This window comes from Artemia sp. Qi Xiang Cuo, chromosome 2 (genome assembly GCF_049724085.1).
Source record: "Artemia sp. Qi Xiang Cuo chromosome 2, ASM4972408v1, whole genome shotgun sequence".
In the NCBI taxonomy this organism is placed as follows: domain Eukaryota; kingdom Metazoa; phylum Arthropoda; class Branchiopoda; order Anostraca; family Artemiidae; genus Artemia; species Artemia sp. Qi Xiang Cuo.
In genome coordinates this window covers 84375316-84400799 of record NC_142795.1, presented here as the reverse complement: position 1 = coordinate 84400799, position 25484 = coordinate 84375316, and the positions used below count along the sequence as shown (strand labels likewise).

The 25484-nt window shown below is 34.0% G+C and overlaps 1 protein-coding gene across 1 annotated transcript in view; it reads right to left on the bottom strand.

The window, feature by feature from the left end:
* Positions 1-25484, bottom strand: part of alpha-Man-Ia (alpha-Mannosidase class I a) — a 62698-nt gene that overhangs the window by 10932 nt on the left and 26282 nt on the right. The window contains exons 5-8 of the mRNA XM_089107894.1: positions 23513-23726; positions 7915-8139; positions 3545-3683; positions 1720-1981 (exon numbers count right to left, since the gene is read on the bottom strand). Coding sequence (XP_088964020.1) covers positions 1720-1981; positions 3545-3683; positions 7915-8139; positions 23513-23726 — 840 coding nt within the window. The remainder of the gene's footprint in view (positions 1-1719; positions 1982-3544; positions 3684-7914; positions 8140-23512; positions 23727-25484) is intronic.

Genomic DNA, 25484 nt, shown 5'->3' with positions numbered 1-25484 from the left:
TGAATGTGCATTGTCAGTTCAATATACATATACTGATATTTAGTAATCAAAATGTTAATATTATTTGATTTATTAAAGTTATAAAAGTAAAAACATTTATATTTTTTCAGTAAAGTACAAATTTTGTTCTGGCCTTGGGAAGGCATAGGGGTTGTGCGCCCAACTTATATTAATTTCTGTAAAATTGTAAAATTAAAATCTGTAAAATTTCTGTAAAAGATGATTTTTTTTCCAAAATTTTTCTCTTATGAGACTATGCACTTAATCAAGTTCAGAATATGATGTCAACAAAAAAAAAGGACAAATGGGTACAGGGGGTGATATATGGTGCTAGTATACTAGCCCTAGCAGCAGGAACTGCATCTTCCAAAGAATATTACTGCTCAAAGGAGGTCGTTGAAATACGTCAGAAGGAATGATTGGCCTTATGGTGCCCTACAATGGTTTCGACGTGAGAGAAAAAATAAGTATAACCATGTCTTAGATTGAAAGAGATGTGAAATATACTCACTTAACTATTGACATAGACTTAAAGGAAGAAATTGAGGAGCGAAATATGATCAGCCGGTATCTTCATCACAACTCTAAGCTATTTCAGTGCCACTAAATAAGGCAAACATTAGATTGCTGGCAGATGGATTGGCATCATTGTCCGGGTATTTCATATAATGTTGTGTGACTGCTAGCAATGGGGCAAACATTTACAGCATTGGTGAAGGAGTCTTGATTTTTGTCAAGTTCAGTGATGGAAATAAAATTATTCTTTTTGGACGTATTTGTTGCGTACACTTCATCGGTGTCTCTGTCTTAGGTGAACAGTGATAAGTGATGCCAACCTTTGCATGCTTATACAGACTACAGCACTGTCACTGTCCAACCTTCTTGTTTTGGGTCTGCACTCCCTTGGACTCTCCTAACAGTACAGAGACGTTTCAGTCTTGCGTCTATAACACATACCGTTTTTGAACAATTTTATTGCGATGAGATGTTTCAAGATGTTTTTTAAGAAAACGACCGATTTTCCAGTCCTTATTTCTCGTATATAGTACTCAATAGTATAATTTAGGGAGGATTCTTAAAAAATTAATTGGGGGGGGGGGGCGCCCCCGTAACCGCCCCCCTGTATCCGTGCTTGCCCTCCATCCCAATCTATTCAAACCCTCCCTCTTTAAACCCTCCCAGGAAGCTCCCATTCCCCTCAAATCTTTCCTTACGACATCCTCCCATCCCATTCGGAAATCATCCGTTAGGGAATTAGCATTCTATACGATACCGCTATAGTCCTAATCAACTCGACAACGGGTGTCCACTGTTTGGACAGCCTCAATCACCATTATTGCTACTCTTACCTTAGTTCAACTGCCACAAAATAAATTTTTATTTTTTTTTATTTTTTTTTTTATGCGAAATAACATTTTTTTAAGTAAACCTAGCAGACAGGACTAAAAATATACAGTAAAAATTGAACAAAAGTAAAAACTAAAAAAAAGTAATTGAAAGTTGAGCACTTCTCTAGGGTTTATTTTACTGTTTCAGCACGGAATTTAATTATATTTTAATTAAAATTAAGAAAATACCATTTAATTTTTCTACTGGTAATTTTCACAAGATTTATCCCTACTTTATTTATGATTACACCCGCTATCTCCCCTCCAGTGGCAGGTATGATAGTGTATCCTTGCTTATATTTCTAAGCTATAATTTCAAAAAAATACTAACCTTAAGGGTTTCAGCAAGCAAAAAACTCTGTTGGACATCGTCCTTTTGTGAATTAATATTATACACATTTTTGATACCGCTATAGCCGTGGTCAACTCGACAATGAGCCTCCAGTGCTTGAACAGCTTCCCATCCCCATTCTCGGTATTTCTTGTCCTTGGTCAACCTCCATAAAATAAAGTAGGACTCGACAACTTCAGGCCGAAGAATATAATATTTCTCGTTCGATTTTAGAGCGCGGGCTTCTAAACCGTCGGAAAACCTGTAATAAAATAAACGAATTAAACTGGGTTCACACAAAAAAGGCATTCCTTCGCTTTGCAGACTGTTTCTTGCGTTTGGTTTATATTGCAAATTAATTCGTGTTGACATCTGACGGGCTCTTTTGAATTATTTTAACTGAACTGCTGGGAAACAGATCGCTTTTAAAATGCTTAACATTCACGATTCCCTAGAGGCTGGTCAGAAGATTCTAATCTATTTTTAAAATTAATATTTATTAATAAATAATCGTTTTAAAAGAACAGAGAAAGAAATAATAAAACAAATAAAATAATAAATTATGAATAATAAATAAATAAAATAATAATAAACGAATAAAATATTGAAAAAAAATTTTAATTATAAAATTTGATTTAAGAGAAGCAACTCTGATACCTTTTAAGAAAAAGAAAGGAAATTCTACATCAGCAAACCGGTGAGTACACAAGAAGATTTGGGGGCCTTTGGGCCCCTGTCCCCTCCTTCACCGAAACAAGATATTCACGATTATTCATATAGGTCAACATATTTTGCATACAAACCTCTTTACTTGCACATAGGGAGGGGTAACCTCTTGAAATCGCTCAGAAGAACCGATCAAGAACATGTATGGAATCTAGGGCTAGATATCCACTTTATTAGCCGAAAAAAGATATTAGTTGAAAAATAATAAACATAGAGAAGAACTCGATGCAAAACGGAGTTTCACCCACTTTAAGAGGAGGGGGTTATTTCTCCACGGATTGTTTTAAGCTAATGTACGCTATAAAACTGTATTTACGTAGGATATACTAATCCCAAATGTGGTACATTTTAAACATAGTCTCTTGGCCAAGTGTAAAATACAGGTCGATTACATAGAATTACAAAGAATATTGTTTACATAAGTACACAGGCTTACATTGAATAGTGTCTAATACCCTGGAACTCAATGTCTCAAAGGGTTTGGGTTGGGGCTATCCAACAACAAAAATACTTTCATATTGCCTTATAAGTTTTTTTTTAAGTTTTTATCTCTTAATATTTTACCACAAACATTGACACTTGGATTCAGACACATGCCCCCTCGCAACCGCAAAAAATAACGACTAAGTTAGATCTGAGAATAACTGATTTAGCATCAACATTGGAACCCAGTAGGTCAAGTAACATCCTAGATGGAGGCACAAATTAGATTTCACCCAAAATTCACATTTGTGGGTTCCTAGCATCGCGTAAGCATTTTTTTTAGAAAAATGCGAATAATACTTTCGTAGGAGCACAAGTCTATCCCCAAGAAAAAGTTTGGCAATTCAACTTATGAATTTAGTATCAATGGTTCAACTTTAACCGCTTAACAAAAATTGTGGAATCCAGTAGTCCAATTTGCATTTTGGATAACCCCAAGAAGCAAATTTAGTTAAAAATTAAATAATACATTTGTTTATCTATTTTTCCCAAGCAACTGTTGAGTTTCCTCACTGCCGGGCAAGTGCTGTTATAAAGTCTGTATATTATATTTAGAATAACCAAAACCTTAACCGGTCGTAGGTGCACAAATAAAATTTTTGCCAAGCTAATTTACCTGAATGCTTCAGGTCCAAGGCCAGTTTCTGATCTGATATAAGACTCATGACAGGTGTTGGTCAACCCTTTGCCTATATCCATGTGTCGGGCAGCAGACGAGTCATGAAGGGTATGAGCACCAAGTGCAAACATTCCACCTGAAAGAAGAAAAGAGTCAATGAAATATAAAAAAAAAAGTCAGAAGAGCAGGCGAAATTAACATTACAAGTGAAGAAGTGAGTGCTTAGCCTTTCGATAGGAAAGAGTTAATCATTTTCTGAGTTCAAAAAAGAAAACTTCAAAAGGAAGATGAAAGTCGAAAAGAGAGGTACTGACCTTTCCCATTCATTTTGTGAGTTAGAACAATAAATTTCTCTATGGCACCAGCTTCAGTTTTCAGTCAGAATGGATTTTCTTATTCGTATTTTGGCGATTAGTTTTCTGTTTGGACCACTTTTGTCTAAGAATTCAAACACCAAAAACAATAATATTTAAACTTTGCAAGGCATTATTACATTACATATTTTATATATATATATATATATATATATATATATATATATATATATATATATATATATATATATATATATATATATATATATATATATATATATATATATATATATATATATATATATATATATATATATATATATATATGCATATATATATATATATATATATATATATATATATATATATATATATATATATATATATATATATAGAGACCAATGTTACAGCTCAAATGCTAATGTCCAATTGTTAAATGGCACAGTGAATAGAGAGAAGAATTTAGGCCAAAAAAGCTTAATACCATTGTTATTTTTGCTCTATCCCAAGTTTTTATTAATGAAATTTCGTAGATTCTAAGAGAAGATTAAAGTTAAAGCTACATTTTTCAGAGTTATTTTTCATAGGAAAGCAGAGACATGTCGGATGTTACATGGACGGCAAAAACAATAGCAAGATTACCTTACAATCATTCGATTTTTGGTTTCTCGTGAGTCTTTTTCAGAATCAGAACCTTTAATTTCAAAACAGCTTTCGTAGTCTTTGATAACAATAAATCGTAAATTAAATAATTCTGTCTTTAACAATTTGGACTAAAAATCAACACAATAATTCAAAAAGCATGGCTACCAGGGGATCTCCTCTTTATATTAGGTGTGGAGATAGAGCAGGTGGCTGAGTTCAGATACCTGGCCAGTACAGTCGAAAAAACTGGCTCAAACGCAAAAACAAGTCCAACCTAGGTTGGGACAAGCACACGGGGCGTTTAACCGTCTCAAACGAGTTTGCAAATCTCAAAAAAATTTTCTTTGAGGCTAAAGCTACGACTGTTCCAAAGCAATGTTCTGTCAGTACTGCTGTATGGATCTGAGACCTGGCACCTTAATCAGCAACAAGAGAAAAAATACAATCATTCGAAAGCATTTCCCTCAGAAGAATTCTAAATATAACCTGACCCCAGAGGATAAGAAATGACACTATCAGGCAACAGGTCCAGCTACCTTTAATGACAGACGTTATCCGTCAACGTAGCTGGCGTTACCTTGGCCATGTCATCAGGATGGGCAGTAATCGCTTGCCAAACTCCATCCTCTTCTGGCAACCAGAAGGATCAAGAAGACGAGAGGTTCACTCAAAGACGTTCATACAGAAGATACTTGTTAAATATACATGCGTCTCTACAGCCCGAATAGGAAGACGTAATAGCTGCACCACACCTCCAAGATGACTGGAGACTTTTCGTGGAAAACCTGGGTGCCTCTGGAGGAACTAAGGCCCAAGGTAAGGTCTTTAACAGTCCTAGGACATTCTGTTAGACACTATAAAAAATGATAAAAATGAATTTTAAACCGGTAGTTCTGCAAGATAATGGTACTAGTATGTTCTCCTTCAGTGTGTTAACTACTGAGTTCGCGGCAGGGGATAGAAGATGTCGGGGCTTGGGGCTATCAAAGAGAAATTGCCTGAAACGCATTATCACATAAAGCAGCCACCTCTAAGGATACCAATCTTAAAAGACTCAAGAGCAGACTTGCAAGCAACAGATTCTTCTCCAAAGATGTTTTAACTGCTCGAAATGGATGCAAGTACAAAAAAATCACACGAAGAAAATACCACAAGTTTTTTTTTTACGACTTTGAATCAATCCTAAAACCTTCTATTACTAGAGTCCACAAACGTCAGTGGAAATACAGCAATGAAAATACACTATGAAAGCTAAGAAGGGCAAGATTTCCTTTCGACAGCAAGTACAAAACATTAGGACAAGACAAACTTCAGAATTTTTGGCCAAAAGAGGAGAAATTCCCAAACAATTACAATTCAAAGCTTCCCAGCACCCGGGCTGTGAAGCTCAACGTTCTAAAATTTCTTGATTAACGTCTCCTTGGCTATAAATAGGCCTAACTTCCAGACAAATTTCAAGTGAACTTCCTTCCGCACTTTAGTGCGGAAGGTAGGTGCAGCTCAGAAGTGATGGACGTCTATAAAAATCCACGCACTGTCACTTCGCCCAAAATTCTTACCTTACAATTTACAAGCAATTAGATGTCGGAGAAGAAAAATAGACCACTAGAAATTATCATTCTCACGTCCTATTAGCCTGAACTACTCGCTTGATGAATTTCGAGCCAACCAGCAAAAGCAAAAAACACCTGTGTCCCTCTCAGTTGAAAAGTTGGCGATACGAGTTGGTCTTAAAAGGTCCAAAAACCCACATTGTGACATTGGTTATACAGACGAAAACATGGCAGTTGAGGGGGGAGGTATCTTCAAGGGACCACTGACCCATTTTATCCCTAGAATTATATAGATTGAAAACTATTTACAATTAAGATTGAACTGAGACGTAACATGCCTACCTTTCCACTTTAAAGTTCGAGGTGGGGTGGGAGGCGTTGAAGAGACAACTGTCCCATTTTGGTTCTCAAATCACGTAGATAGAAAATTCCTTACGTGATTTCTTGAAAAAAAAGGCGCAACATGCTTACCATTCTTTTATAAAGCTAGCTTTCCAAGGGGTGAGGATGGGGGTGTTGAAGGGTATAAGCACCCAGTTTGTGGCTTCATCAGCACGGATTAAAAAAAAACTTTTGTAATTCCATATAAGGTGCAACATGTGTACCTATCTTCCCAAAAATGGGGTTGGGAGAGTAGGACAAAGAGTCCACTTTGTGCCTCAAATCATATAGATTGAAAATTATTGCATATTTTGAAATTAAACAAGATAGAGCATATCCATCTTTCTCCTAGAATGTTACAGAGTGTTGAAGGATACACAGGTCCATTTTTGTCCTCCAGCAGCATAGATCCAGTATCCCTGTATGATTCTAGTAAAAAAAAGATGCATCATATATACCTTTATACTAAAAATCAGGCGTAGGGGCCAGGAATCGTTTTTAGAGGGATAACACTCAGTGGTGCAATTTTGTCAATATCCTGGGGGAGGGGGCGAAGTTGGAACAAATTTTCCCAAATCAAGCAAAAATGACAATAAAAATTAAATAATGAGCCATGTAGTACCATAAAGGCAAAAATATACAAAAGAAAACTGACCCGTTTCTGTGGAGGATTGAACTGTTCAGGCCTATCTTAGTTTTGACAAGATTTTTGAAGAAGTGAAATTACAGCTGGCAAACTGGGATATGGGGGAGGTTACCCACAAAACTTAACACGCCTGCTTTTTGAAAAAAAAAGAAAGACAAGAAAATGATTAGGAGAGGGCAGAGGGTATTAGAAGGGCCATGGGCCCACACTTTAAAAAAGGGGGCAAAGGGAGACCATCAATTTCTTTATCAATGAGAGAACTATTAAAGTTCTGGAGGAACGTGGAATACCGTTCTTCTACCTCAGTCCCAACTAAAGAACATATATTCACAAATAACGAACATAAATTGTTTATACAGATAGATGGCAGCATCTATTGACCTATGGAAAAATGCACCTTTTTTAGATCATTTTTTCCCTATTTATTTTCAAAAACCTTTTGACAAGCACAGGAAACATTGCAAACCTTAAGCACTTTCAGAATTCAACCAAACTTTAGTCTGGAACTGCCTGTTGTTCCCTTGTTTTTTTTTATCGGAGCTTTCCACCTGAAAGCATAATCGCGACAAAAGCTTGGCGAAACAATCAAAATAGTCCTCCTTAAGTAGAAAGGTCCCAGATAAGCCTTCAAATAGGTCCTGGGTCCCGGGAAGAATTACACGCAGCTATCCAAAAAATATAATATCATATTCATTAATCTAGGTGAGGGTTAAACTTCCCACATAAGTTAGACCCTTGCCGCTTTCTCGCAAAAAACTTGAAACGGAGGCAGAAAAAAAGAGAAAAGTGTTGTTCCTGCAACACATTAACAATTATTTTGACACTGACCTGAAAAGCAGGCAAGATGATCCATTTTATGTTCAAGTCTTTCATATTTCATATCAGAAACATAAAGAAGACCACTTCGAGATTCTCTGATCATCCATTTGTCAATTGCTTCCATTGCCTCTAGGTACAGCGTTCTGGCGTCAGAATCTTCTTTCCCAGACTGGAGGTAAGCCTTCAGCAAATATTCATAAAAGCTGTCACCCAGAGCACCCAACGACATATGAGCTAGAAAAAAGAAATAAAAATAAATTGTATAAGAAAAACACATTCAATAAACAAAATAACATAAAATCAAATACAATATAAGTATAATGTAACATAAAACAATAAAACACAATAAAATAAATTGAAAACTAAATCTATTTAAATATATAGATATAAAGCAGGAATGCAAAAAAAAAGTAGAAATAAAGCATAAATAAAGAATATATTCATTGGTTTCCCCTTCAGAATAGACATCTAAGTTACATCCTGTTTTAGGGAGTGGTTTCCCCAATTTTTTAAAACAAAACAAATATTCTTATCCTAATAACTCTCGATAATTGACTAAGAGTAGACCTACCGTTCCCCAAAACCCTACAAAGGCCAAAACATTAGACCTGTTCTTTTGCGCTAAGATCTTGCATTTAAAATCTCACATCTTTCTGCAAAGATTTCCGTTCTTTTAAGTCATCTTTGTTCTAAGATCTTACAGCTCACTAATGTTAGCAAAAATTATGAAAGACGCCATCTTCTTGCCATATAGAACAATGATAAGAGAATTTTGATAATATACTCATCATTGTTCTTAGACCGCTGATCAGAGCAGAATGACGAAAGACGTTTGCGAAAGAACGCCATAAGATGTAAGATCTTATCACATAGATGAGTAGAAGAACGGCCCTATTATTTGACGTCTGTTGGCCGTCTCAAAAACAAAGGGTCCGTAAGCTAATTATCCCAGGGGATTAGTTATTGTCGAAAACCATCGAGAAAGATGTAAGATCTTTGTCAAAAGATATAAGATCTTAGCACATAGATGAGTAGAAGAACGGCCCTATTATTTGACGTCCGTTGGCCGTCTCAAAGACAAAGGATCCATAAGCTAATTCTCCCAGGGGACTAGTTATCGTCGAAAACCGTCGAGAATTTGTTTTGGCTATGAAATTTGATTAAAAAGATAGTGAAATGTTACTTCCCCAGTGCCAGCAAGGTTTTCAATCAAATCGGGTACAGAGGGAATTCCCAAAGCTGCGTTTTTTTTCAAACGATATTTTCTTTGAGCTGATTGTTCGTGTTTTTCTTGAATATATGCTAGAAAATTTTCTAGCATAGCTAGAAATTATATGCTATAGCTAGAACAATGTTCTAGCTAGAACATTTTTAGGGACTACCCTCTCCTGAACTTCAAAACAAAATCCTGCTCTGTTTAATCGTTAAAACAAAATTTGCACTTTCTATTGATGCAAGTGTCATTAAAACTGAATATCTCTGTCTCTAGTAGAAAACCAGGTAATCTAAATCACTGCATGTAAATAATATAACAGTAAGATCATGGCTATTTGATTTTTGACTACTACATTCTCGGCGCGTACAAACAGCTAGTCCCATTTAATCTGCCATCAGCGGTCCAGTGTATATTACCCTGGAACATGTATTTTCGCAGAAATTTTCTCAAAATGCCTTTGAAACCAACTCGAGACTTCGAAACCTACTGCACTACTAATTACCGATTTTTATATACGTATTGGAATGAACTAATTTAAAATTAGATTCAAAGGTGAAGTCAAGTTTCGCGTTCAAGGGAAATCTGACTTGTCTACCCGCGGAAAAATCGAATGCCGCTTATGTTTGTACTTGTTTAAATGTTCCCCGGAGCACTTGCATCTCGGTCCGGCTTTGTATAAAGGTTCCTTCACATTGAATTTTGGCTTTCCGTTCTCCCCTTCAGACTGGATTCCGTAATCCTTCGGTAATGCTCATATCCCTCCGTAAGACCTTCCGTTAACGTATCCATAAGTCAAAACGCAGTGCTAGAGCTCTGACTGAAGAAGTCCAGAATATTTCAACTTCTTACGTTTACTTTTAAGCAAAATGGAACAAATATTTGAGTTTGCAGAAGCTAGAAAATGTTATATAGCTCAAAGGACCCTGTTTTCAAGGACAAGCAATTTAAACTAAATTCTTTGGATAGTCTGAGCCAAATTTTTCATCAGCAGGAAAGAAAGTAGTAAGTATAGACTGTCTTGATTTGTAGGCCTAGGCTAGGATAGGCTATACTATGATAAATATTGCTAGTTTTTTTCGATTTCTATTTGGGTTTGAGGTTAAAATAAAACCTGCTGTGGTACAGTTAATCATTTAAAATGATATTTAGGAGATTATTTTTGTAACTTAACTCAGGATTTAAAATGTTCTTTATGAGGTTGAAGCAAGAATAAATTTAGATTAGGATCTAACCTATTTTGATACATTTAAATAGATAGTTTGATCTAGTTTCACTACATCCTCTCAAATGAAAAAGACTTAGGATCATTGAGAAAAAATAAAGAATTTAAGTTAATTTCTTTGGCAATGTAGAAGTTTTATATAGGCTATCTTAGGCATATATCCAGGACCATTAGGGAAGATAAGGTACACTGTCAGAAACACATGTGATACAGGAAAAAAGCATAAAATAAGGAATCTAATGGTATTTTTTTTAAGTTTATTAAGCCATTTTCTACTACAAAGCTGCTGATCTGTAATGCTACCTTGCATTGTACTGCCAGTCCCCATGATTGGGTTCAATATGGGCTATTTAAGGCTATTTGTTTTTTCTCAAAATGATAAAATTGTACAGTATTACCTAAGTTTTGATTTGAAATAAGTACAAAAATGTTACAAGCATTAATGATCTGCAAAGTTTTGTTTATAGCATAGGCAATAGGCTATATATTTTAAATTATTTTTTACAACAATAATTTATTTACATTTGCAACATGTGAAACTTATATTTATGGAATTCACAACAGCGTATTCACAGTAGGCTACAGCAATTTTTTCTGTGGTGTTGAAATATATTTGTATGGATTTGTTGACACAGAAAGATATATCAACTACCAAACATTAGTGAGAATTTAAATGAAGGATAAAACCATTTAGTACAAATATTTGAATGACACAAAATTAATTTTTGGTCATTAGATCTATGTAATGTGTGATCTTTAAGAACTTCGTCTGAAAGGAAGGAAAATGTCATAGAAAAATATAAACTTTGAAAAGAAGGAAAAAAAAAGACGAAACAAATTGTATTGTATTTTAAAGCTTCCAATCAGGACACTGAATATGCATGGTTTTTTGGCCCCTGACCAACAGGTTTTAAGTGACACTCAACTTTGATAAACAAATGAAAATAAAGTAAAGTCTATGCTAGTATTTATGCATTGAAGTATTGTAGTAGCAAAGAAATGATATTAATTCAGTTAGTACCCTAACAAATGTTTTATAATTGGGTGTAGGCAAAGTACTTGTTTTAATAAATTTGATTTGAGGCACAGTAAATTTTACTTCCTTTCTAAGTGATCCTTGACTTTCTGTGGTCCAAAAAATTCTTTTTTTGTTGCTTCATAGAATTAATCAGCTATGGAGTTCTTGCTATTGAGGAGAAAAATTAACTAAATCTCCACAATATATTTTACGAATAAGCTCCAATAAAAATTGGGCTATAAAATGAGTATGTTTAAAGTTTAGAAATTGAAAACTTTAGTAATCATTGTGGTTTTTTCTAATTAATGAGCTTATGACAAGATGGGGGAGCTTGAGAACCTGAGAGACCACTATGTCCACCTAAAGAAAAAAGGGAGATCTACAAGTGGATTTGGTGCTAGTGTAGGCTTAAACAGAAGACAAAAAGCTTATACAAAGAATGGACTTATTTTATGAACATATAATTGAAAGGAACAGTAAGACAACAGGGAACACTGTTCAAGATGAGAATATATCAGTGGAAATTTATTCAGAGTGTGCAGGGGGTGTCTCTAGTGAGAATCCCTTGAACTATACAACAATTATTTTCGTCAAATCTCCTGATCAAGATGTTTCACATGCTGCAGTTAGCAGCCAACAATATAACTATGATGAGGTGAATGATGCTGATTTCATTACCCCTAGTGAAGAAATTCTCATTAACAATCAAACAGATATCCCAAGTTCCCAAGCTTCTAGTAGGCAACAAATATATGCATCAACAAGCCAAAATCAAACTCATAATAGAACAAAGACTGGGTCTAGAGATCAAACAGACCTGAAGGAACAGCAAGAAATTGACAAAAAAAAAACAAAAAAAAAACAGCAATGACCAGTATGATCTGGAGCGGTACTTTCTACAATCACTGTTATCTCATCTGAATAAATTACCAGATGACTCAAAGTTAGAGTTGCAGATGGATTTCATGAAGGCAATTAAAAAATTAATTTGATCATTCAGTGTATTTTTAGTTTTATAGACAAACTTAATAAAGATTTTTTTCTCTCTTTAAGGTAAGCATTAAATTATATGAAAAAAATGGCTAGCAGGTCTAAAAAAAAAAAAAAATATTCCAGCAATATAAATAATTAACAATAATAACACTAGTACCAGAGTAAAAACATGATATGAAAAAATAGTTTTGACATTTCTATGGCTTTGTTTTGAAATGTAGTAACTGGTTTTAGATTTTCTTAAAAAAATCTAATAGCTATAATTAGGTGTCTTAATTCTATGGGATATGGTGAAAAACAAGGTAAAGAGACGCTTTTTAACATAAAGTTATTAAAAATGTGTAAAAAGACATGCCTGCCATGAAACACAAGAGTCGTCACCGGTTGTAAATGGCCCCCCTGCTGATACTCCTAGTTCATGTCCGAATCTTAAATATGAAACTAAGCGTAATAAAACAAGATCTGTAGAAAAAGATGTAAATCAAGACCGTTATCAATTTCCGTCATTGTTTACTCTAAATGCTGAAAGTCTAAATCAATATAAGATAGCCGAGCTGGAAGGTTACGCTGATGTGTTAAAACCATCAATAATTGCTGTCACGGAAGTGCACCGGCAAAATAGTGATCATCTCAAAATTAGTAAGTTTACCGAGTTTATTAAGCTACGACCCAATGATCACTCCTTGGAGAAAAATCGTGGTGGTGTATTTATGTTGGTTCGGGATGACCTTGCTCCACAAAAAATAATGTACCACACTTGATTTTTTGTTTCGATAGTTTTGGGGTCCTCGCTGATCTAAGACGGCTCCCAAGTTTTTCCAATAAAGCTCTTTGTGTTTTTTAATCTTCACCGATTCAAGAAGCTTCTCAGAAAAAAGATTTTATAAATAAGCTTTCTTTAAGCTTAGATTACGTGACAACAAAATACCCTAACGTTGGCATTTGTTTAACTGGTGATAAAAATGATCTAAAACTAGATTTTTTTTCTTAAAAATAACAAACTAAAACAAGTAGTTTCGTTTCCCACGACAAAAGGAGGAACTTCACTTGATGTTATATGTTCAAACCTTTCTGAATATTACCAGAACCCCCAAGAGCTCCCACCTCTTGGCGGAAGCTACCATTTTATGTTGCATTGGAACCCCTTCCTTCGTATAAAATTAAATACGTTATTGAAACTTTTTCATATAGACCTCTAAATGATAATGGTCTATTAAAGTTCGGCTCGTGGATTTCAGAAGAGAACTTGGAAGACGTATACTCCTCGGATTATCCACATGAAAAAGCATCGATTCTTCAAATCAAAATCCGAACCAAGTATGAAGAATGTTTCCCCGAAAAACCCACCAAACCCTGCAACTCTGATAGGCCGTGCATAACTTACAAAAAAAGTATTCAATTTGAAAAAAAACTCAACTACGAAAAAAACAAAAGAGAAAAAGAAGCAAATCAACTACATAATAGTCTTCAACAAATGACAAGAGAGGCTGCCGATTCATATTATAATTTAAAAGTTGAACACCTTCTCCTAAACAAAACTTCAGCATGATACAATTAAATAAAAAAACTTTCTGGCAAAGGTGCTAATAGTCTAGATTTTCGTCTGGATCAAAGTGATAAAGACACAGCCGACCAATTAAATAAACATTTAGAAAAAATTGCATAAAAATTGTCGCTCCCTTTTTTGTCTGAACAAATGGGATATATCCTGCCAACAACATTGACCAACGTACTGGTGGAAATCAGTGAAAAGGAAGTTTTTATCTAAATAATGAAGCTGAAACGAATAAGTATAACCCCTATTGATGTTACCCTGGAATTACTTAAAGCTTTCCCAGATAAGATTGCTCACCCTTTGACTAATATTTGTAACTCGATTTCAACTACTCATCAATACCCGTCCATTTGGAAAACTGGGCACATTACTCTTATTCTGAAAAAAGGACTTGATCTGGATTTTGATGGAGTAAGACCGATAACTTTAACACCCACTTTTAGCAAAATTTACGAAACTTTTTTAGCAAAATGGTTAAAAATTCAAATTGAACCACTAATTGATCCAAAGCAATTTAGCAATATGTCAAAGACGTCCACGACACATTACCTGATTCGTCTGCTTGATTTTATTTTCAAACATGTGGATGAACCAGGTAGATGGCTTAACCTTATAACAATCGATTTTAAAAAAGGTTTTGATTTAATACAGCATGATATGTTAATTTAAAAGCCACTTGTGGAATTTTCTGTAAATCCTAATTTAGTTTCTGTTATTCGAAGTTTTTATCTAACCGATTTCAAAGAGTAAAGTATAAAAAAAGTTTTTTCAGATCCTCAGCCGGTTTTTTGTGGAGTTCCTCAAGGGACTATTTTAGGCCCAATTTTATTCCTAGTCATGATCAACAGCATTGCCAGTGATATGGAAAGTAGAAGTAAGTACGTCGATGACTTAAGCATAGTAGAAATATGTGATAAAGGTGACTCCAGCAGAGCTGCGGCAATCATCGAAAAAGTGAGACAGGAGTCGGCGTCTTCACTGATGACCGTGCATGAAAAAAGAGTAACATTTTACCCTTTTATTTTTTTAATAATTTTAACCCAACTTTTGATCCCCCTGCCCCTGAACAACAAATTGTAAATAAAACTAAATTACTAGGAGTAACCATTACTTCTGATCTAAAGGGGGAAGCGCTCACTACAGAGTTGGTGAAGAGAGGTAACGCTAGCTTACAAATGTTAAAATTAATGACAAAATTTCGCGTTCCACCAACCCATCTTTTAAGAATTTACTGTACTTTTATTAGACCGCTTTTGGAGAATGCTACCCCTGTGTGGCATTTCGGATTAACTCTGGAACAATCTAACCGCATCGAAAGAATCCAGAAACGTGCTCTTGTTATAATGTCCCGTGGACCTGAAATTCCGTATTCTGAACTATTAGTTAAATTTGAGTTGGTTTCGCTGGAGCGAAGGAGGCTGAGGCTGAGTATGGATTTCGGCAAAAAATGCCTTGATAATAATAAACACCGTGATATCCTTCCCTCAGATTTTATCCCTAAACGACCACCAAGGGTTGTCGCGGAACCAGTCCCGAAGCTGACAAAAATAAAAGCCAAACATTTGCGGTACGATAGAACGTTTGTTCCCAGTTTCGTGACCGAGTATAATGATACCCTCTAAAAAGTAGCATCTTTATCTATGTTTATTATTGTGTATTTTTATGTATTAATATGATGTATCTTTATGACACATTGACCTATGATATGTATTTGACGCAAACCGTAATTTGGCAATTGCTATGAAAGTGTTTTTAGAATAAAATGATTTGATTTGAAACTGAAACTAAAGAAAAAATAATGAGATTTAGAGAAGTAAAGAAATTTGGAAACTGCCATGCAGTGTCCTTTCCCTTTTCCAGTGTTCACTTCCAGAAGTTTATTGTTGGACTGGGATAACGACAGGGATGACTAAAGAGCAAACTACAGCCCATAGTAACCAAAAGTTAAAACACGCGTTTAGAAAAATTAATACCTAGTGAAAAAAATGCCATCTGACACTGATTAAGGAATGGTAACTATTATTTTGGTTCTTCTTAAAAGTAAAAGTTAATTTCGAAAAGAAATCTATGGTGATTTAAAAAAAAAGTCTGAAGCCCCTCTCAAATGGCATCGGATCAAAATGAAAAGTGTACCATTGGAATCAGTATGGTCAGAAGCCTAGAATAGGGAAATTACAGCCCCCTTCCTTGCACAACAAGGAAAACCACTTTTTTGCATGGGTAGCACTGAAAATCGACGTTGCAGTGTGAAGGGAAGATTTTCGATGTGAAGGAACATAAACGTAAGACCCGTAACATGAAACGTAACAACCTTAGGACTAAACGTAACGTAAAGTCTTACGTTTTCAATGTGAAGGAACCTCAATGGTTGAGATAGGGAATGATCATACTGTATTATATTTATATACAGTGATCTAAATGGTTGCTCTATTAATTTTTTGGAAGTAGGTGTCGGGCTTTTAGTTTTCTGTCGTTTACTCGGATCTGTTATCCAAGCTCTACAAGTTATGACAAGACCGCCTAGTCAGTCGTAAATAGATTCGCTACACAAACTAAAAAAAGGTTATAACGGACGAGGAAGGGTGACCTTTAAGTTATTGAAATCCCCTGAGACTCGTTTTTCAACTACCCTTCCCTCACGCTTAATCAACATCATCCCAGAAATAAAGCTAACAAACAAAAATGATTATACAAGAAATTACATTTGCTTGTCATTCCGTATACACAATGAGAGGCAAAAACGCTACCCTATTTTGATTGTGAAACGTACGATTCAGTGTGTTACGGCACGGATCTCATACCAGCTTTTAAAACTGATCCACTCTATTGCTTATTACGGTGTAGTCTCTCGTATATTAGATAAGTTTGTGTTACTGATGATCAGTCAACAGTCATATTGACTTTCAACTCCCCCCCCCCCCCGAAATGTTTTTCTGACACGCAAAATGTAACAAAAATGAATATGAACAAATTTTTTATGCGTTTTTTAGTTTTTTTTATGTAAGCCCCACCCCCGAAAAAAATCTTTGAGTAAACCCCCCCCCCCCGAAAAAAATCTGGGTACAGCCTTGATCGTAGTAAAAGTAAACAGAATCCTAAAACCACATCATGAACTGAATTGTCTTCCCCGTGAATAAAGACATGTCTATTAAACTGACAATTAAGACAAATAGTCAAATGAAACTGTCAAACGAATTGTCAAATTGAACAATTTTCATATACTTTCATAGCGTATTCATTGTATGAATCTTATGAATAATAATGCATTTTGAACCCCGAAATTACTAGGGTAAATCAGTTGGTAGATTGAGAATACGATCAATACAGAAAATATGACCAAACCTTTCTCTAAATATAGCCCTAGACAGTTTGATTGAACTGCAGTTTGAGTACAACTTGCTGTTCAATATGCTACCTCCAGGGAAGAGTCAGATAAAATTGAGTCTATCCAAAAAAGAACCCTACAAATAATTTTCAAAGAAGGTAAAGTTCCATATTCACTTCTTCTAAAAAAAAGTAGGCAAGAAATGCTTGAGTACAGGAGAGGTATGGTGTGCCTTCGTTTCTTTCAAAATGCAACGACAAATCCTCACATGGGACACATTTTTCCGAAAAGGCATTCCCCACCCAGATTCGCACCAGGCCGTTTCCCACCGTTACCCCGTTTTACATTATGTTTGCTCCGGATTTTTTCTTTTCTTCTTTTTAATGTCTGGTTTTATCTTTTTAACTTGTAGCTTGTATTTGTTCGCTCTTTTTTCGCTATTTTTCCTTTTCTTCTTTTTAATGTCTGGTTTTATCTTTTTAACTTGTAGCTTTGAATTTGTCCGCTCTTTTTTTGCTATTTTTTTCTTTTCTTCTTTTTAATGTCTTGTTTTATCTTTTTAACTTGTTCTGACATTTCAGTTTTAATTATTGACTAACGACTGATTCTTCGTCCTGATATTTTAAGTTTTGGCACTCTTTGCCAGTCTTAGTTTACTTATTGATAACAAAATTAAATTTGGCCCTTCGGGGCTTGTGACAGCAATTTTTTTTTACCAAATATCTTATCTATCTATCAATCACTCAAACGAGTACCTTACTAACAGTACCCTCAAACAATTCCTCTGAAAAACATCCAGCAAACCTTCTTCAGCTTTCCAAATTGTTCTCTCCCTTACTTACTTAATTGTTTCGCAATGGATATTATCATTTCAAATCCTTTTCCATTCTTTTCCCTATCACTGATAGCAAGAATGATTTTCGAAAATGCTTAAGGTAATATATTCCCTCTGAAACAAGTGATTTCCCGAAAAGCCTGCAACTGGGATTCGAACCAAAAGGACAAGACAGTTATACCATTGGATTCATTCGACACGGATGATATTGTGACAAGCCTGCAGCTGTAACTTCAACCAAAAGGCCATGGTACATATATCATTGGATTCATTGTTTCAGATTCACCGAGCCAGAATTATGATTAGAATTAGATTTCTTCTGGTAGAAGGATATAAACTTAATTAAAAAACAAAAAACATAATAATAATTGAAAAATTGTCTCTTTTTTCAAAAATTAAAAAAAATATTTACCGTGTTTTCAATCTATAAAAACCTCTGTACCAGACTTCAAAAATATAATTCAGCAGATGATATAGTTGGGTCCCAGTTATTGAATGATCAAAACTGTCGTATTTCGTTAAGGCCGTACCCAGGATTTTTTTCGGACAGAGTTTTACTCCAAAAAAAATTTTCAAGGACGGTGTTTACACAAAAAAAAACCTCAAAAACACACACAAAATTTGTTTATATCCATTTTTGTTATGTTTTTACGAGTCAGTCAAACATTTCGTGGGGGTTTCAAACCCCCCTAACCCTCCCTCTGGGTACGGCCTTGTCTTTCGTTTATATATGAAAGCCGTAGGAGAGCAGAAAAACAACATACTAAAAATTGGACAGAGAACCCAAACCTTAAAGTCTAACACTTTCTGGCAAGGATTGAATTTAAAAAACGATTAAACGAAAGAGAAGATGTTTGATGTCAAGAAAATATTTTCTATATTTTCTTTTGAAAATTTCAAAAATGGCCTAGATCCCTTTACATTTTTTAATAATGTAATATAACAATTGTAGTCTTTATTTATATTTTTTGTATTTTTTAAAACCCACCTCCACTCCTCTCAATGACGACAAATTAAAAAAAAAATCACTTTAAACCTTAAGACTTCTTCTTGTGGAAGGATCTAAACTTACTTAAAAAACAAAAAAGATAAAGGAAAGATGGGAAAGGAATAAAGGAAAAAAGGAATAAAGGAAAGATGGGAAAGGAATAAAGGAAAAAAGGAATAAAGGAAAGATGGGAAAATTGGCGTCACCTAAGCTCCTTTTTATAAATGTGAAATAGCAGCTGAATCGAACACGCTTCAAATCACCATATACTACAAAAATAAAACATTAAAAAATCGAGCGTAACTTGGATCAAAATTGAAACAAACCCCATTTCTTGAAATACTTGGCAGATAAACACCAGAGAAAATTCAGAAATACCTATTGAATAAGTAGATGTTATTCGTATAACTGTAAAATATTTAATCGCTTTAAAAACTTTTAATTGTTTTGCAATGACATTACCATCCCAAGCACTTTTCTATCTTTTTTCTCTATCGCTGATAGCGATACTGGGTTCGCAATATGCTTAATGTCTAACTTATTTTGACGCAAAATAAACGTAAAGAAGGATTAATTAGCAAAATTTCAAATATGACCTAGATACCTAAACGTACTTTTTTTTAATAATATAATAATAATGTATTAATTGCAGGCTATTGGTTGAGAACAACTTGGATTCATAATTGACACAAACTTCTATTTCTTGAGAGTGTTGGTGGGGATATATTACAGACGGTTCTGAAATACCCTGAAGCAACTACATGTACTTGTAGTTGCTCATTCATATAAAACCTACTTTAATTCTTCTCGTAATTAGGCTGAATAACGCTGTACTTTCAGTGGTACATGTAGTTTTTCATTACTGCAAACCATATTTTAAATTTTAGAAAAAAATCTTCGCTGAATAATGCAGCACTATCAACGGTGTAGTTGTTTATTATTATGAACTCTATATTTAATTTTTGAAAGAAAAAACTAATTTTTGCTGAATAGCGCTGCACTATCAGCGGTACTTGTAGTTGTTTATTACTGCAAGCACTATCAACGGTGTAGTTGTTTATTATTATGAACCCTATATTTAATTTTTGAAAGAAAAAACTAATTTTTGCTGAATACCGCTGCACTATCAGCGGTACTTGTAGTTGTTCATTACTGCAAACTATATTTTAAATTTTAGAAAAAAATCTTTGCTGAATAATGCAGCACTATCAACGGTGTAGTTGTTTATTATTATGAACTCTATATTTTATTTATGAAAGAAAAAAACTAATTTTTTGCAGAATCGCACTGCACTATCAGCGGTACTTGTAGTTGTTCATTACTGCAGACTATATTTTAAATTTTAGAAAAAAATCTTTGCTGAATAATGCAACACTATCAACGGTGTAGTTGTTTATTATTATGAACTCTATATTTAATTTTTGAAAGAAAAAACTAATTTTTGCTGAATAGCGCTGCACTATCAGCGGTGATTGTAGTTGTTCATTACTGCAAACCATATATTAAATTTTAGAAAAAAATCTTTGCTGAATAATGCAGCACTATCAACGGTGTAGTTGTTTATTATTATGAACTCTATATTTAAATTTTGAAAGAAAACAATAATTTTTGCTGAATAGCGCTGCACTATCAGCGGTACTTGAAGTTGTTCATTACTGCAAACCATATTTTAAATTTTAGAGAACAAATCTTTGCTGAATAATGCAGCATTATCAACGGTGTAGTTGTTTATTATTATGAACTCTATATTCAATTTTTGAAAGAAAAAACTAATTTTTGTTGAATAGCGCTGCACTATCAGCGGTAATTGTAGTTGTTCATTACTGCAAACCATATTTTAAATTTTGGAAACAAATCTTTGCTGAATAACGCAACACTATCAACGGTGTAGTTGTTTATTATTATGAACTCTATATTTAATTTTTGAAAGAAAAAACTAATTTTTGCTGAATAGCTCTGCACTATCAGCGGTACTTGTAGTTGTTCATTACTGCAAACCATATTTTAAATTTTAGAAAAAAATCTTTGCTGAATAATGCAGCACTGTCAACGGTGTAGTTGTTTATTATTATGAACTCTATATTTAATTTTTGAAAGAAAAAACTAATTTTTCTGAATAGCGCTGCACTATCAGCGGTACTTGTAGTCTTTCATTACTGCAAACCATAAATTTTAGAAAAAAAATCTTTGCTGAACAATGCAGCCCTATCAACGGTGTAGTTGTTTATTATTATGAACTCTATATTTAATTTTTGAAAATAAAAACTAATTTTTGCTGAATAGCGCTGCACTATCAGCGGTACTTGTAGTTTTTCATTACTACAAACTATATTTTAAATTTTTGAAAAAAATCTTTGCTGAATAATGCAGCACTATCAACGGTGTAGTTGTTTATCATTATGAACTCTATATTTAATTTTTAAAAGAAAAAACTAATTTTTGCTGAATAGCGCTGCACTATCAGCGGTACTTGTGAACTATCAGCTTACTGTGAAACCTATTTTAAATTTTTGAAAAGAAATCCAGTTTTTGCGGAATAATACTGCACTATCAGTGGTACCTGTAGCTTGTTCAATGCTGTGAACCCTATTTTAAATTCTTGGAAAAAAAATCCATTATTTGCTGAATAACGCTGAACTATCTGTGGTACATTCAGTTTGACATTTCGTTTAAATTTTTGAAAAATGAAATAATTTTGCTGAATAACGCTGCATTATCAGTGGTACTTATAGTTGTTGATAGATTTAATTTTTTTGAAAAAAAATCTGCCTTTTGCTAAACAACGCTGCACTACCAGTGGTTGATGTAGTTGTTCATTGCTATGAATCCCATTTAAAGTTTTTGCAAAAAACCTAATATTTGCAGAATAGCGCTGTGCAAGTAGTCGTTTACTATGAACCCTATTTTAAATTTTTGAAAGAATCTAACTTTTGATGAACATCGCTGTCTTGTCAGTGGTACTTGTAGTTGTTCATTCCTATGAAACCTAGTTTAGATTTATTTTTCTTCTGGGTTTTGCTGGATAGTGCTGCAGTGTCAGTGGTAGTTGTAATTGTTCATTCCTATGAAACCTACTTTAGATTTATTTTTCTTCTAGGTTTTGCTGGATAGCGCTGCAGTGTCAGTGGTAATTGTAATTGTTCATTCCTAGAAAACCTACTTTAGATTTATTTTTCTTCTAGGGTTTGCTGGATAGCGCTGCAGTGTCAGTGGTAGTTGTAATTATTCATTCCTACGAAACCTACTTTAGATTTATTTTTCTTCTAGGGTTTGCTGGATAGCGCTGCAGTGTCAATGGTAGTTGTAATTGTTCATTCCTAGAAAACCTACTTTAGATTTATTTTTCTTCTAGGGTTTGCTGGATAGCGCTGCAGTGTCAGTGGTAGTTGTAATTATTCATTCCTAGGAAACCTACTTTAGATTTATTTTTCTTCTAGGGTTTGCTGGATAGCGCTGCAGTGTCAGTGGTAGTTGTAATTATTCATTCCTAGGAAACCTACTTTAGATTTATTTTTCTTCTAGGGTTTTCTGGATAGCGCTGCAGTGTCAGTGGTAGTTGTAATTATTCATTCCTAGTAAAACCTACTTTAGATTTATTTTTCTTCTAGGGTTTTCTGGATAGCGCTGCAGTGTCAGTGGTAGTTGTAATTATTCATTCCTAGGAAACCTACTTTAGATTTATTTTTCTTCTCGGGTTTGCTGGATAGCGCTGCAGTGTCAGTGGTAATTGTAATTGTTCATTCCTATGAAACCTACTTTAGATTTATTTTTATTCTAGGGTTTGCTGGATAGCGCTGCAGTGTCAGTGGTAGTTGTAATTATTCATTCCTAGGAAACCTACTATAGATTTATTTTTCTTCTAAGTTTTGCTGGATAGCGCTGCAGTGTCAGTGGTAGTTGTAATTGTTCATTCCTATGAAACCTACTTTAAAGCGTCGAAGTTTCTTCTGTTATTAGTTAAAATTAAAATAAAATGAAAATATAATAAAAGGTAAAATTCTTAGTTAAAGCTGTGAAAATTAAGAAAATCTTTTTTTTACAAATACTAATGAAGTTCTCGATATTTCAGCTTGGCATCTTGGCATATATATTATAATATAAAAGTTTAGTGTTTAACAACTTGGAAAAAAAGGAAGGGAAGAAAAACAAGATTAAACAGTCACTAGAATGAATAAAAAGAAAATAAATATAAACATAAGGATATAACATAAAAAGATGGAAAACAGATGCTATACAAAAAATATACAAAAAAGAAAGAAAGAAACACATCTAAAAAAATATTTTTTTTATTACACATGGAAATAGTTTATTATAATAATATACTATATATTATAATATAATATTATATATTATTATAATAACTATTATAATAGTTTATCGTTTACTCTTACTAGTTCGCCAAACTTTTTACACCCATATAAGGGATATTCAGGCAATAAACGAAATACAACTTACTTTGTCCCCATTTTCCAGTCCTGGAGTTCAAATAGTTAGGATAAAGTCCATTGGGCTTGGGTATTTCTCGAATTACTTTTCGAACTTGTTCAATTTTTTCTCTATAGACAGGATTGCCAGTTACATCTGAAAGGTAGCTGAATTCAAGATGTAACGTTCCAAATTCGGAGAGAATCGCTGCACCACCTGATGCCCAATTATAATTCTTGCCGATCTGCACAAATAAAAAGAAATATAAAATATAGCTGTTGAGGTAATTAAAACGCTCACCAGATATAGACTTGGTCCATGCATTTCTGTTATTTTCAAGAAAAAAAGATGAAAGTCTAATATCTAGTTCCAATAAGTCAAAAGGTTTCTGATTCTCTAGATTTTAAATCTCTAGATCTTAAAAAGTTTAGTGTTTCTCTATTCTCTATTCACTATTCTCTCGATTTTAAAAAGTTTAGTGTATAATAACACAATTTGAAGTCTATTAAAGTTACAATTTAAAGGATTTTTGGTCTAGAACTTTACCCAATTTACCGGAAGACTTTTCTCCTTCAAAAACGCACCTTTTTACACAATTCTTAGAATATTGCTGCAGCACCTAATGCCCGATTATAATTCTTGCCCACCAGCACAAACAAAAACCAATCATAAAATATGGCTTTCACGGTAATTAAAACGCTGTCCAGATGTAGATTTACCAAGCTCACGCATTTTCAAGCCATTTTCAAGAAGAAAAGAAGATAAAAAGGTCTAATGTCAAGTTTCGAAAAGTCAAAAAGTTTCTAGTCTAAGTTATAGGTGTTAAAAAGTTTTATGTCTAATAATATAATTTGAAGTCTGATAAAGTTACAATTTGAACAATTTTTGGTTAAGAGCTTTGCCTAATTCACCAGAAAGCTTTTCTCCAACTAACACATACCTTTTTACACGATTCTGAGAAAATCGCTGCACCACCTGATGTCCAATTATAATTATTGCTCATACGCACAAACAAAAAGAAATATAAAATATAGCCTTCAATTTAATTAAAACGTTGCCCAGATGTAGAGTTGCCAAGCTCACACATTTTCAAGAAGAAATGAAGATGAAAAGTCTAGTGTTTAGTTTAAAAAGTGAAGAGTCTAGTCTAGTTTTTAGCTGTCAAAAAGTATCTTGCCCATCTACAAAGATAAAAAAGTAAGATGAAATATAGATTTCAAGCTAATTAAAACCGGTACAATTGCCCTCAATGGTACACAGCGCTATAGACTGTCGAAGGAATGCAGTAATGGAAACCCGTAAAGCGGATAATTGCTATCTAAATTGATCGAAGAGCGTAAATTCTCATTGAATTTACAATATTTAAACTGTTGTTTTATGGGGTTTAGGGGGAGGGGGGTTGGAAGGTACTTAGGTTAGGTTAGATATTTAATATATGCTATGCTTTACTGCCCACCCCCCTAATGTGCAAATATATAGCCCAAATTTGTTTCTAAACTATTATATATTCATCCTATTGGAGTTTCATCCTATTCATCCTAAAACCGTTTGGAGTTCCATATGGAACATTGTTTTTTTCCTTTTTTTTTTGAAAATTCAGCATTCAAAGCATGTTTCATTGCTGGAAGTTTTTCATTTTTATCGAATTTACCTCCGCCAACCTTCAATCATGCGGTCGTACCTTGGGGTAGGGATTTTCACTTGAAATTGATTCAAGAGACCCATGAAAATTTCAAATATGAAGCTTGAAACGACTAACTTGGCTTCGTTGTCATTTTTTTCGGTCTTGCTAGGGTTGCAGTGATGTTTCAAGTCGTTTCTTAATTGTTTCTGCGATTGCTATAGGCACTTGGACTGATCATTGCGTAAGTAACGTAATACTAAGATTTTGGAATTTAAGAAAATTTTGAATTACTGCATAAGATTGTCTTGATAAAAGACAAAAAAGGTTACATAACGTGCAAATGACATTCCAAAATCTCAGTATTACGTTACTTACGCA